This window comes from Populus euphratica, unplaced genomic scaffold (genome assembly GCF_000495115.2).
Source record: "Populus euphratica unplaced genomic scaffold, PopEup_1.0 scaffold41.1, whole genome shotgun sequence".
NCBI classification, from domain to species: domain Eukaryota; kingdom Viridiplantae; phylum Streptophyta; class Magnoliopsida; order Malpighiales; family Salicaceae; genus Populus; species Populus euphratica.
This window is the reverse complement of record NW_011499868.1, coordinates 545,565-558,724: the sequence shown is the minus strand read 5'-3', so window position 1 is coordinate 558,724 and position 13,160 is coordinate 545,565. Positions and strand designations below refer to the sequence as shown.

The 13,160-nt window shown below is 30.9% G+C and overlaps 2 protein-coding genes across 2 annotated transcripts; both read right to left on the bottom strand.

Moving 5' to 3' along the window:
* Positions 1 to 481: 481 nt before the first annotated feature.
* On the bottom strand, positions 482 to 2,291 carry LOC105126532 (anthocyanidin 3-O-glucosyltransferase 5-like). The gene has a single exon (XM_011027416.1). The coding sequence runs from the start codon at positions 2,119 to 2,121 to the stop codon at positions 661 to 663; it is 1,461 nt and encodes a 486-aa protein (XP_011025718.1). The 5' UTR covers positions 2,122 to 2,291; the 3' UTR covers positions 482 to 660.
* Positions 2,292 to 10,583: 8,292 nt separating this feature from the next.
* Positions 10,584 to 12,936, bottom strand: LOC105126530 (BES1/BZR1 homolog protein 2). Its single transcript, XM_011027415.1, is given in 4 exon segments — positions 10,584 to 11,172; positions 11,174 to 11,515; positions 11,517 to 11,924; positions 12,491 to 12,936. Coding segments are annotated over 4 exon segments (1,011 nt in total). The 5' UTR covers positions 12,716 to 12,936; the 3' UTR covers positions 10,584 to 11,136.
* Positions 12,937 to 13,160: the final 224 nt, after the last annotated feature.

Genomic DNA, 13,160 nt, shown 5'->3' with positions numbered 1-13,160 from the left:
TAAAAGATGAAAAAATTAAAATAATAATAATTAATATTTCATAAATTATTTAAAATAAAATAAATAACAATAAATATAATAAGGACCAAATTTGATAAATAAAAAATTTTGATTAAAAAATAAATAACAATTATAAAAATAAAAATCAAGATTAATATAAAAATTAAATTTTAAGTGATGAAATTAAAAAATAAATATTCAAAACCATATATATATATATAACAATAAAAAATTTAAGAACTAAATTTAATATAATCAGTAAATAATATGACATTTCTAATTTTTTCACAACTTTTTAAAATTATTTTACATCTAAAATAAAAAAAATCTAAAAACCAAACTATTTTTTTCATTAAAAAATATTTTGTATTGATCAATTTTTTTTATACGTAATTATATATTTAATAAAATCAAATATTTATAGTGATTGTTTAATTTTAGATACTCAACATTACATCTATAGACATATCTCATAACAATAGCTAAATCTTATCCAACTACACACCAGGCGGAGAGAAGTAAATCTCATCCAACCATACCCTGTGGAGAGAGCGTCTCTCCTTCCCGTCTTTCTCAAGGCCATCTTCCTCTGTCTAGAACAATCTAAAGAGAATATGTGCTAGCACACATGAAAGGAAATACAACAAAATATCAAGCATTTCACGATGCTTTCAACTCCATGCTTTTCCAGCTTAGCTCACACTGTTTGGCCACAAGAGACAACGCATTATGAGAGGAACCACCCTTGCTTATGGTCTCTGCTGCACTGTATTTGAGTTTTTTTACCCTGTTTTTTATGTTAGTCGCTTCTTTATCTACCGTGATTTTTCTAATCATCATCTCTATCTCTTCCCTTCCTACCATTCCTTCTGATGCCAAAATGCTTGGTCGCACGGCTACACCAAGCTCTTCGGTTAGCAAAGCAGCATTCATCCGTTGCTCGGAGTATAGTGGCCATGCAATCATAGGCACTCCATTCGTGATGCTCTCCAGAGTCGAATTCCATCCACAATGAGATATAAACCCTCCCACTGATGGGTGGTTCAAGATGTCCACTTGAGGAGCCCAATCTTGAATCACCAAACCCACTTCTTGAATTCGATCTAGGAAACCTTCAGGAAAGCAGCTTGCCATGCTGCTAGCCTCACCGCTCCCTGCACTGAAAAATGACCCGTCTCCTTTTTTTCTTGAAGGTGAGCGTACCACCCAAATAAATCTTTGTTGACTTAGCTCAAGACCCCAAGCTAGCTCGACCGTTTGCTCCAAGGACAGAGTTCCACCACTTCCAAATGATACATAGATGACAGATTCACCGGGTTGCTTATCTAACCAAATAAATAACTCACCACTCCTAGAATCAAGTGGTTTGGGCGGCCTCGTTAATGGTCCAACCGGGTAAACCGGAGCCTTACAAAGCTGACCCAAGAGCTCCTCGTCTCTCAATGCTTCCAATGTTTTGGGTTCCAGGTCTTCCCATATGTTCAGCAAAATCCCATCACATGTTGGGATCTCCATCGCCATGCGAACGTACTCCAAATACTGTTGATCGGTGCGGTCTAACATGGGGTCAACCACATCTTCCGGTTGGACCGCTTTGCATCCAGGAATTTTCAATGGCTCCTTTTGATCAAGATATTCTCCTTGCACAACCTCATCAAGTATTGGCATATATATGGTTAGCGCTAGAAACCATGCATTCGAAGGAATATATACATACTTGAGCATTTCAAACTCATCAGCCACCATCATAGCTTGGCTTCCAAATAAGTCAACAATCAAGGCCGCAGGACGAAATGATAAAGCAGATATAGCAGACCGAAGAGCTGGCTTGATTTCACGCATGGTAACGCAAATCCGAGTAACAACAGCAGCATCAGGACTGACAAGTCTAGAGATATCAACCGGTGGAAGTTCAACGATTTCACAGAGTTTTGGAGTCATGGCTGATTGGAGAACTTGGGATTCTGCTGCTGAAGAATGAGAAACAACAACAAATATGGTGATGTCAAAGTTGTGATGTGTGAATAGTCGTTTGCCGAGTTCGAGAATGGGGATTAGGTGGCCTATTCCAAGGCTGGCTAACAATACTAAATGGGGTTTCGAGTCTGTCGTGTTCTCCATGAGTAAAAGTAACTATCCAGGTAGCTAGAGAAGAGTGGAGAACAGAAGATAGAGAAATTGTTGGAATAGTGATGACAGCAATATCTGTGGTGATGCCGTTTATACAGGAACTGGAAGGCAGGTCGACACCCTTTGTCAGAAGAAAACTGTGGTAGCTGAGATTTTAAGTGTGTTTTTTAATGGTTATGAATTTGAGATTTTTAGAGCCACTCGATATTTATATGATATTTGTGAGATTAGTTAATATATTATAAACAAGTTTAAATATTCATATTAATAATTAAAACAAACAAACAAACAAACAAAAACTTGCATTGAAAAGGAAAAGCGGGGACTTTTTATTGAACTATCAAGTCAAGTCAATTACATAATAAATTAACATATACTTATTTTAAATTTTTTCTATCATAAAACACTTTAATAAAATATAAATATTTATTTATGTTCAAAAAAATTTATATTCTATGCGTAGTATAAAACAAGTCAATGATCTGGTGTAATATTAATTGTTATTGAGGATTAGGATAAATAATTCTTAATTTAAAACTTACAACTAACTCAAATTTATTTATTTATTTTATGTTATTGGCTCAAAATAAGTTGAGAGATAGCATTTCTTTGATGAGTTGTTTGGAATTAATATATTTAATTATAGTGTTTATTTTGAATTTAAATGTAAATAAATTGAATTTACATATTTAAAAAAGATATAATTTAAATTATTTCATTTTCTTTATTATCCTCATTACTTTTATTTTATTTCTTCAAAAAAAATTTAAAAATGATAAATAGATGAGTATTTTGATAAATTTAGTTTTGAGTATTAAATTTTTCTTTTTTGGAATTATAAGTGGAGTTACCTTCTGATTTTTTTTGTATTACTTTCAGAAATTTGAATTTCATTTAAAATTCAATTCTTAATATTTTAAATAATTTTAAATGTAAAATTTTATTAAAACTTTTAAATTGATTCCAATAGAAAGATTTACAAACATAGTTACCTTCCTCTCTTGAGGCCATTTTCCCTTTCTTTCTTTCTTTTTTTTTAAAAAAAAAACTGTTTTCCTTTGCTTTTTCCCAAGTCTTCATCTGGATTCATTAGGTTTGGAGATCAAATAAAATAAAATATACATTTTTCAAACGTCTAATTTGCTTGTTTGTAACTATCTGAGTTGTCCCAAGGGAAAAAATCAGCTTGTCACCTGATCCCTTAAGAAAATAAAAAAAAAAAAAAAAAATCATTGCACTTGAAGCCATAATGGTGTGCTGACCAGTGAGCTGGGGGGCCCAAAAAGATTTTGAAAGATTGCCATCATTACCTTTTCCTCTCATCTTTCAGCATGATTTTTAACCCAAACAGCATTATCCTTCTTGCTTGCCAGTCCTAAAATCGCACACCACTCCCTTGTTTTTTATTAAATTGTGTAAGTGTCTTTCTTTTTTTAAAAAAGTATAACCATCTCCTCTTTCTTCTTTATTGAATTTTAATTATTTTTTATTTTTTAATTATTTTTGTTTAAGTTTTTCCATTTATTTAGATAATAGTTATTGATTTGTTTAGTTAGATGCATGAATAAACTTTTTAATTTACTTTTAGGGCTTTTTCATGTAAAACATTATGTTGAGAAATTTTATATGTTTAATTTTTTTATTATATTTTGATGTTTTAATTAGATTTAATCAATATTCTTATCATTTCTGATTTTTTTTCTTGATTATTTAATAAAATTTTTATAATTTTTAATTTTATCATTTAATTATATTTATATTGTATTTTTTTATTTTAATCTTCATTGTTTTAATTTTTGTTTTTTTAATGTTTTTATTATTTTTTATTTAATTTTCGAATTAAAAATTTATTGTTCTCTTTTATTTATTTTTGTGATTTTCACTCTTATTTTTTTATTTAATTTTTTATATAATTTTAATCTTTATAATTTTTTTATATATGATATTTCTAGTTTGATAATCTGACTGACAATTGAAAAGTTAATATGATTGAAATCTAATTGTTTTTTTAAAATAACATCATTCAATATTATTATTAAAAATTTTATTATCTTATATTTTTATCATATTATTAAATTAATCAAAATTTAATCTAGCTATTAAACTAATCATACTTCGTTGAAAATACAAGTGTTTCCTAAATATTTTCTTCCTGGTTTAAGATATTTAGGCAGCTATTGGGGTCACACCAGCAACCAATCTAATATATATTCTAGAGCATTCTAATTAATACAAGGCAAGGAGGTGGGACACAATGGGGACAAGGAATTTATTAGGGAAATGAAATGGTAATGGAATTGCCTAATGCTCAGACGTGCAATTTAGTATTAAAGACAGATCTTGTGTTTGTCTGGTAGTTTGGTAGTGGCAATTAATTGTTTGAGAGCTGGCTCGAATGGCAGTTAGATTTCCTCGCTATGAAATCATTTTAGATTTTCTTGTTAAATACACTATAATTTGGTAAGATTGATTTGATTAGTGAATAATTAGGTTACGAGTGCAGTAACTTTTATTTTTTTTTATGTATTTTAAGAATGTGATTTATTTAAAAAAAATATTAAATTAATATTTTTTTTATTTTTTATAATTTTAATTTATTGATATCAAAAAAAAATTATATTAATAATTTTTAAGTTAAAAATATGTTTGAAAAGCATATATCACTGCAATATCAAATTGTTTTTTAAAAATATGTTGGATTCGTCGTTTTTTTTTTTATGTTTTTTTTTTTAGGGTTTCTGGTAATGGCCTCCTCTTGGAATTTTTTTTTTAGAATTTCTCTCTATTTTTTTTTTCAATACACTGAGGTCTGTGTTTATAGTGTCGAAGTCCCTTTACGTGTGAAAAATAAAGTTTCAATCAAATTCATTTTCTTTTTTAAAGTTTAAATTTTATTAAAAATCATATTTAAAAGCTAATGACTATTGTTATCTTAAAGACAGGGATTATCTTCAAGATAAGGATAGAATAAAATAAGTACAATATACTTCTTAGTTTTCATACAAATTGAGAAATCACACTTTTCATCAAAATAAATCTCTAATCTTTTAATTTTGCATTTTAACCATGTAAAATTAAATTAAGAAAACCAATAAGTTAAAATTGGGTTACAACCATGTTTTTCTATCTCAAAACTATAACTAATTGTTTATTATATAAATCATAACTTAAATTAGATTAGATTATATTAGGTTAGGTTAGGTTAAGTTATATTGGATGCTAAATTAGAAAACAATAATAAAGAAAATCATAAGGTTCTTGAAGTCTCAATAGTCAACCAATAAAAGACATAATTTCTTGTAATAAAATTGTGTGTGGTTAAGTGAAATCGTGGTGAATTAATGTAAAATTGTGTGAGGAAAATGGTTTTAAAAGAATTTAGTTATAATATAAAGTGTGATTGAAATATTATAATGCTGAGAAATTACAATTAAAAAGGGTTGATATTTCAATTAAAAAGGGTTGATATTTCTAAAGATGAAGAACTAATGTGCACTTTGTGATTTTTCATGTAAGAGAGAGATGATTAAAATTTCAAGAATAAATTATGATAAAAAAAAAAGATGAGAATGATTGTAATATATGAAAAGTAGTATAATTGTAAATTACATTAGTGCATATGTTTTAAATGAAGTAGCTTTGATTATTTTGAATAAAACATAAGTGGGATCGATAAACTTTATAAAGCTGAAATTAATGATATTGTAACATATAAATAAAAGGAGAATACTTGTTTGAATGATGAGAAGATGAATGGAATGTTTTGTTGATTGTGAAGTTCATGCACAAAAATATTTGGTATTTTAGATGTGTTCAAAGCTTAATTGAATTTTCTTTTTTTGATAAAAAGAATTTAGTTTTGTATTTTAGCTTTCAAAGGAAATAAGTTACCATTGAAACTAAATTTTATAATTTTAATTATCATTAGAATGAGAGACAATATTCTTTAATGAATAATGTAAGTTGATTGGAATTCGCCACCTTTTATTGACTATTACTAAGAAATTATTGATTATGTTGAATTTACAACTTGAGTGCATTATTTTATATGTTTTGTTTGTTTAATAATTTACATGATCTAAAATTATTTATTATTTATAACTTGCTAGAATAACTTTTTGATAATTTTGAATGAATATATAATAAATATTTTTTTTGTATTATAATAGATTCTGTAATTATATAAACTTATAATGACTTGTTAGTTCATTATGTCATAATTATTATTTTTGTGATTATAATATATTAATTTGTGATAATTTTATTTGTAATGAAACATGATGGATGAGATATTCTGAGATTTTGTGATGTGATGAGTTCATGATAATTGGACATTACTGAGATATAACATGATTGACCATTAAAATATAACAAATTTATATAGTTAATAATTTGGGATATCCTGGTATAAGAGTTTTTATCGAAATTTCAATATTTTTTTTAATTTTAATTTTTTTAAGAGAATGTATAAAAAAATCAAACTTAAAATTGTAATATTCATAAAAAAAAAGTTAAGTGATGACTGCATGTAATTTTAGGATCCATTACATTTTATAACTAAAATGATCGAGAAAGGCTTAATTTATTGGATTAGTTATATGATCTTTGTAGTAAATTCTGCAATGAGCATTTGCCAAAGGAGGATGTAATGATGGTTTTGGAAGATCAAACAAAGTATCTTACATGCAAGGGAGAGGCTCACAGCTTAATGAAGGGGGATGCTATGGTTTTCCATTTAGTTCATCCTAGAAATTCAAGGTAATTTTACATATCAACCTTCTAAGTGTGCATTTGCTGGATAATTACTAGGATTTAAATTGCTATCATCTGTGACCATCAAATAAATATAAATAATTTAGTTGCTTCAAAAGTTATAGGATATCACTTGGAAACAAATCCTTTTCTATTTTTTCATCAGGTCATGTATGTATTGAAGTTAATTGATGGGAATTAACAAGGAACCAGAACATATAGGGAAATTAATGTAGCAATGAATAATATTTTTCCGTGCATGTTTTGGTGTGGTTAAAAAAAAAGTGTTTATGTTTTTTTTTTCATTTTATTTTTTTTAATTAATATTTCTTTTAATTTTATCTTTTAATATTATATTTATTTTTTATTAGATTATCTTATTCTCATAACACGGAATACAGGTTTGGCAGATTAATCTGGTTGTTTAGGGTCTTTTTTCCTTATTTGATTTTTTTCAATTGCGTCCTTTAATATTATGTTAATTAAGAATTAAGGATCATCATTTATTTTATTTTCTTTTTATTTAGTTATTTCAATCTCATAACCTTGACAATAGTGCTTGGCAGGTTAACCTGAGTTGACTCAGATTTTTTCTGTATTTTTTTAATTGATTTTTTTTTTAGTTTTACCATTTAATATTGGGTTAGTCGATAATTAAACTTCATTATTTGATTTGATTTATTTTTTATGGGAATATCTTAGTCTCATGATCAGAGTCGCGGGTTTTGATATTTTAACTCTAGTTAAATCAAGTCTTTTTTTTATTTATTTTAAAATAAGTTATCTCGATCTCATGTAATTCAACATTGGATTTTTTTTGTTAAATTGTCCTTGTCTCATGACCTGAGTTGCAAGTTTGACAAGTTAATCTAGTTGACTCATATTTGTTTTTTCAAATTCATCATTTAATATTGTGTTTAATTAAAAATTGAACTTCATTATATATTTTAATTTAATTTTTGTGAGATTATCTTAGTTTCATGACCCGAAAATAGCATTTAACGGGCTAATCATGTTGACTTGGCATTTTTTGTGTTATTTCTTAATTAAGATTTTTACAAATTTTATTGTTCAACATTAGGTTTGACAAGATCAATAAAAAATTGAGTTTCATAATTTATTTTGAATTGCTTTTTATGGGGTTATCCTAATCCTATAACTAGAGTCGCAGATTTGACTAGTTAATCCGAGTTAAATCAAATTATTTTTTTATTTTTCTATAAAAATACTTCGATCTCGTGACTTGAGTCATGAGTTCGAAGGATTGATTTTGGTTGGTTTTTATATTTTTTTTAATTGATTTTTTTTAATATCATCCTTCAACATTAAACTAATTTAGAATTAAAATTCATAATTTATTTTATTTTTTTTATGGAGTTATCTTGGTCTTATAACCCAAGTTGCGAGTTTAATAGGTTAACTCGAATCACTTTTTTATGTCTTTTTCTTAATTGATTTATTTTTTAATTTTATCCTTCAATATTAGATTGATTGGAAATTAAACTCTATAATTTGTTTTTATTTGTTTTTTATGGGGTTATTATAGTCTCGTAACTCGAGTCATTGATTTGACATGTTAACTTGGGTTCACCTAGTTAATCCAATATATTATTATTTTAATATTAAAAAAGATGTTTTCTTGAAAAAAATTGAGTCAAATTATATTTTTACGAGTTATTTGGATTTTTGAATTTCTTTTGAACTGTCAAAGTCAACTGAGTTATATCGAGTAAACCTGTATATGGTTTTTTCACTAATAATATCTAAATATTTTTTTACATTCAAGAAAAATTTTACCGAACCTTCAATATATTACGAGTCAATGATCTAGTTCAATCTACCTATTGTATTATAGAAAAACTAAGAACACGAAACAATTTCCTAAGCGTATTAATGCTAGAGGGAAGTTTGGTTCTTCCCTTTGAAGTCGATTGTGGGATATCTTTCATCAATATTATTCGATGTTGTTACGATTATTTCTGTAATTTGACATTGTATTTTATTGTTCCTGATGCTAATTATCTTCTTTTCAAGGTCTCCATTATGAGAAAAAAAGGGTTCAGGATGAGTGGATGGGGCTTTTGGCCTTCTGGAATTGGATTCTAGTGATAAACAAATAATTCCTGGTAAATTGTTTCTAAGATAAGTAGAGACACTCTAACTCATCAATCATAATTGCCGAAATCGTTACATAATCTAATCTTTATTAAGGATGATGATGCAGTTCTTTTGGATAATCTAAGCATGGAAGCAGAGAAATGGAAGGTCAGGGTTTTGAACACCCCTTGTAGGACAACCCTGAAGAGAACATTGAAAATGATGACACAAGGGCCTATGTTATTGACCATGGATCCGTATCAGTTCATTCTGAAAATGAAAGTGAGGATCTTGGCTCCGAAATCTGAGATGAAATCGGGTCGTCAGAATCTGTTGTGGATTTTAAAGAAGTGAATAGTTTTGAAGATTTCAAGATCTTGTAAATGGTTTAGTTATCAACAGTGAGCTCTTCAAACGCCTTCAAATAAAGTATTATGAGCTTTGCTGCAGTCAAAAACGCTTTCTCCACGACCATCTTGTTGAGTACCTTAACTGCAAATTGGTTGTGGGAATGATTGCCGAGACTAGTAACATTGCAGATGCCATTAAAGTTTCAACTGTTAATACCTTCCAGGATAGTTTTAAGAAGTGGGAGAAGACTTTGAAAGCCTTTCAGGGCTTAGGAATGAATGTTGGTTTCTTGCTTGCTAGATTGGAACAGCAAAAGAACCTGTAATGGAACAGGTACTGTCAAAGAGGAGATGAGAACTCTAATTAAAGGCAAAGCTTTTGGAGTTAAAATAGACTTCGATTAGGCTTTGATGAAGAGATTGACTCATTGGAGGTTGATACTAAAAATCTGGAGCTAAGTTCCCTTTAATGGCTAAAGCCACTTGGTTAGATGCACCAATGTTTTATTCTCTCTTTTTTTCTTTTTTCTTTCTTTTTTTCTTCTTTTTTTTTTGATCTTACGCTTCTGGGAAAGGGTGACGAGGTGCTTTTCTCCCACAGCAGTACCATTGGTGTTTGGCTTTGGCTGAGTTAAGAAAATTTATAGCATCTTCTGTCCATAACAATGCCACCAGTTTCCTTGGAAGGTAAGAACACCATGTTTAGAGTTGTTAATTGTGTTTTATAATAGGCCAATAGCATGACATTAACTCGCTCGAGGGGAGGAAAAACAAGACATTCATGGAAAACATAAAATACCAAAGGGAGTAAATGCCAGGACTCGAACTAAAAAGCTATCCTATTCCTATCAGGATTCAGAGCAGAACGCTGATACCACTCATAATTGGACGGGGGAGTTATTACAATAGGTGGTGTATTAGGACATCAAGCATGGCATAGATCACGTGCTTTTTCATAAAAAAAACCAAATCACATGGAAAGGTGGGGCCCCTGTGGGCTAGTTTTTCTAAGATGCCCTTTGACCCGCTAAAGGCCAGAAGCAGCAGAGAGCCCGTTGTCCTGCCACAGAAAAATGGCACTACCAAACCAAAAGAAAAGATCTTAAACGCAACAGTTTGTACATTAAAGCATGTAATGTAACAGTAGATGACATTATTTTGTGGGTGGGGCTGACCTTCTACAAGAAAGCATGAGATGATACATTGGAAAGACGTTTGATAACTAACCATGATTAAAAAGCAGTACTTCAATTATTTGAACGGAAAGACAAGGGACCTCCTTGCTTTTGCGATCAAAAGGATAATAACTAGCAACATTCAAATTGCTGAGTTTGTGTTACTTTAAAATGTCTAAAAAAGATATGAAAATACTCAATCCCAATGAACAAAAAGAAAACGATCTCTACATTTGAAGCTCGCAAGACCATCCATCCCAATTAAAGCTTAAATAGGAACCTACAGTCAATGAAGAATTGAAGCAGATGCTGCAGACTTACACAAGGGAAGGAAGAGTTTAACCTTCCACATCATTCGCTCCAGTCTTTTACCCATACGAAAATTTGGGGACTTTTAGCCCCTTCCATGAGGCCTTACATGAATTTTTTGCTAATCAGCAACCGAATCCTACAAATTCCGATTCTTGCAAGGCTTCAATAAAAAGAAAACTGTACAACTAAAATCAAGGATAGGAAGCATCGAGAGTGATCTTGTAGTCTTCCCAAGCAAGTAGTAGCCTCGGGTAAGCCCCAAATGATGCATGCAATTGGTAAAACCAATTACACCATTGAGAATGGACAGTGAACTCAAGCTACTTCTTGTAGCTACATTGCCAAGCTTGATTATCATATGGAGGCTTAACCACGGGCTTTTCCACCTCCAAGTGTGAGCTCAAGATCATCTACCCCAATCTCATGAATCCTCTCGCCCTCCCATGGCTTCACCCTACAATTCTCAAACTCAAACTCCGCACCTCTCCCCCTCTCTGCTGTTGCCCCCCAGCTTAAACCACCATGCCTATCAACTCCATCCTGAAAACCACTCTGCTGTGCCGCTGGTTTAACAAGATTAAAAGTTGGCGAGGGAGGAGCTACATGGGGTGCCACTGCCAGAAAACTCACCCAGCGGCCAGAGTCCACGGTGGAAGCATCAGACTCATCACATTCTGGTATTGTGGCCTGGTATTGTGGCAGGCGTTAGATGGTGCCGCCTCGTGGGACTTGATGGGGCAGAAGCTGCCAAAAGGGGATGGTGAAGCGAGTTAAGGGTGCCATTTGAGAGGGATTCCCAGTCAACTTTCCGCTTTGAACTTCTACATGTAGGGGAAGAACGTGGTGGGGTTACAGGAGCACTATTGGATATTCTAAGAGGAGGGAGATTTGTGGGGATGGAAGCGATGTTTCGGAGGAATGGGAGGAGGTAAGTGGAGGGGTTTCCATCGAAACGAGAGGGGCTTGGAAATGAGGAGGATGTTGGACTAGCATGGTAGGAGGCTACAGGGCTTGGAAAATTGGAGGATTGTGGACTTGGTTGAATTGAGGAGCATGCACTGATATTTGTTGGAGTGCCTGCAATCTCAGTTGGAGGCGGCTTGCAGCCCTGCACATTACAACAAGATTAGTCATTGCTGTGACAAAATTACATGAAAGAAAAGATACTCAGACAGATTAAGCAGAACATACATTTCGTTAAAATTATAATCATAAATTTCCATCCTAAATTAGTTTGATTACAGTGTGGATGATATTAGGTTACAGTAAATGAAGATTAGATTAACAGTAAAGGTTTTCTTGATTACAAGTAACCCACAATCCACCAGAAACAGAAATCTACTCCCACATCAAATTAAAGCAGGGGATGAATTCCAATAAATCGCAGAAAAACAAAACAGTGATAAGAACAAAAACGTAACTGCAAATGACAGCAATTTGGATGCAAAAAAGGAAGGAGAAAAAAAAAAGAATACTTGCTTCACATCCTTTTTCCAAAACTCCAAAGTCAATAGATTCAGGGAAAACAAAATCAGAAAGAAAAACTAGTCAAAACTAAACAGATCAAAAGGCCATAAACCAAAGAAAGAAAACACGAAAAATTTCACAAACAAACTTCTACCGCATGCATGTATAGATCCATAGAAACAAAAACATACTGAAAATCAAACAAACCTTGCGATAAGTGGTACCATCTTCTTCAACAATCCAACCAGCTTCAGCACAAAGAGCTTTCAAGACTTCATTATTATCACAATGTTTTGGTAACTTATAATTCCCTTGAGTCCTAAGTCCTGTATAGATCTTGGCAGCTATAGCTCTTCTCCTTCTTTCTCTTCTCTTGTTATTCTCTCTTTCCTTCCATGTTGGCAACCTCCCTGAGGATCCACCGGCCGTCATCTTGCTTTATCACCGGCAAACCCTCTCTTTCTCTCAGGTTCTTCTTGTTCTGTGTTATGTTTTCTCTCTCTAGATTCTATGGTTTTGCCTGTGAGATCTCACCCTTTATCATAAAAAAACTCTGCCTTTTTCTTTCTTTCTTTATTATTCAAGCGCTTTTTTTACGAAAGAAATATAGCTTCTTCAGATCCTTCTCTTTCCCTTCCTTTTCCTTTTTCACACTGGGGTGTTTGTGTTTCAGGCTGAGTTTGTTTCTTAAAGTGTTGTTTATAAATATATTAAATTAATAATTTTTTATATTTTTAAATTTATTTTAGATATTATTATATAAAAACAATCTAAATATATGAAAAATTAATTAAAAATATAATAAAATTTTACAAAACTCTAGTTGCATTACAAGGCCGAACACCCAACTCCACCGGTGGTATTAGTAAAAAAAAAA

Excerpts from the sequence above, each read along its gene's own strand:
- LOC105126532 (XM_011027416.1), bottom strand. The coding sequence starts at position 2,121 with ATGGAGAACACGACAGACTCGAAACCCCATTTAGTATTGTTAGCCAGC.